At 66.1% G+C, this 989-nt stretch overlaps 1 protein-coding gene across 1 annotated transcript; it reads right to left on the bottom strand.

The window, feature by feature from the left end:
* Nucleotides 1-4: 4 nt before the first annotated feature.
* On the bottom strand, nucleotides 5-983 carry LOC104915950 (early growth response protein 3-like; the record flags this gene model as incomplete). Its single annotated transcript, XM_010726918.2, is given in 2 exon segments — nucleotides 5-760; nucleotides 762-983. Coding segments are annotated over 2 exon segments (930 nt in total), but the record flags the coding sequence as incomplete, so codon positions are not given.
* Between the last annotated feature and the right edge of the window lie 6 nt (nucleotides 984-989).

Raw genomic sequence — 989 nt, 5'->3', positions numbered from 1 at the left:
CGCCCTTGCGCTCCTTCTGGCGCAGGTGGATCTTGGTGTGCCGCTTCCTCTCGTCGGAGCGGGCGAACTTCCTCCCGCAGAAGTCGCAGGCGAAGGGCTTCTCGCCGGTGTGCGTGCGGATGTGGGTGGTGAGGTGGTCGCTGCGGCTGAAGCTGCGCATGCAGATGCGGCACTGGAAGGGTTTGTGGCCCGTGTGGATGCGCAGGTGCCGGGTGAGCTCGTCGGAACGCGAGAAGCGGCGGTCGCAGCCCTCGGCCGGGCAGGCGTGGGGCCGCTCGTGCAGCGGGGTTTTGCTGGGCCGGTTGGGGTATTTGCGGGGCCGGATGGGTTTTAGGGTCAGGGGGGGTTGCGGGAGCCCCCCGAAGCCCGGGTGGATCTGTTTGTCCTTGAAGGCCTTGATGGTCTCCAGCGGGGTGATGGGCGGCGGGTTGACGCGGATGGGGTCCAAGCTCTGGAAGGGTTTGTGCTCCGTGATGGCGCCCATCTCGTTGGGGTGGTGGTAGAGGTTATAGTCTGGGATCATGGGGAACAGGTTGCTGTCCAGGGCGGGTTTGGCCGCTTGGTAATCCTGCGGGGAATAGGTGAGGCCGGCGTTGCTCTGCGGGTCGTGGAAGGAGACGGGCTCTGGATAGAGGTCGCTGCAGGAGGAGTAGGGCGGCAGCGCGGGGTACATCTGGTCCACGTCGCCCTGCGGAGGTCCCCCCATTCCGCCCCCCGAGCTCTGCGTCCCGCTGAGCGTCCCCGCGGCCGGCGGCACCCCCCAGGATGCCGGCGCTCATCAGGCTGATGATGTTATCCTGGCACCAATTGGAGGGCGAATCGAAGGCGAACTTCCCCAGGTAGGTGACGGTTTTGTTGCCCGCGGCCGGCTGGAACGTCCCCGAATAGGACGACAATTCCTGGTTGGGCTTTTCGTTCCCGATGCCAATGTCCATCACATTGTCTGCGGAGAGAAGCGGGGCAGGGTGAGCCGGGCGGGGACGGGGCTG

This window comes from Meleagris gallopavo, unplaced genomic scaffold, assembly GCF_000146605.3.
Source record: "Meleagris gallopavo isolate NT-WF06-2002-E0010 breed Aviagen turkey brand Nicholas breeding stock unplaced genomic scaffold, Turkey_5.1 ChrUn_random_7180001860704, whole genome shotgun sequence".
NCBI classification, from domain to species: domain Eukaryota; kingdom Metazoa; phylum Chordata; class Aves; order Galliformes; family Phasianidae; genus Meleagris; species Meleagris gallopavo.
Note: the sequence above shows the minus strand (reverse complement) of the source record. Positions and strands in the feature narration are given on the sequence as shown.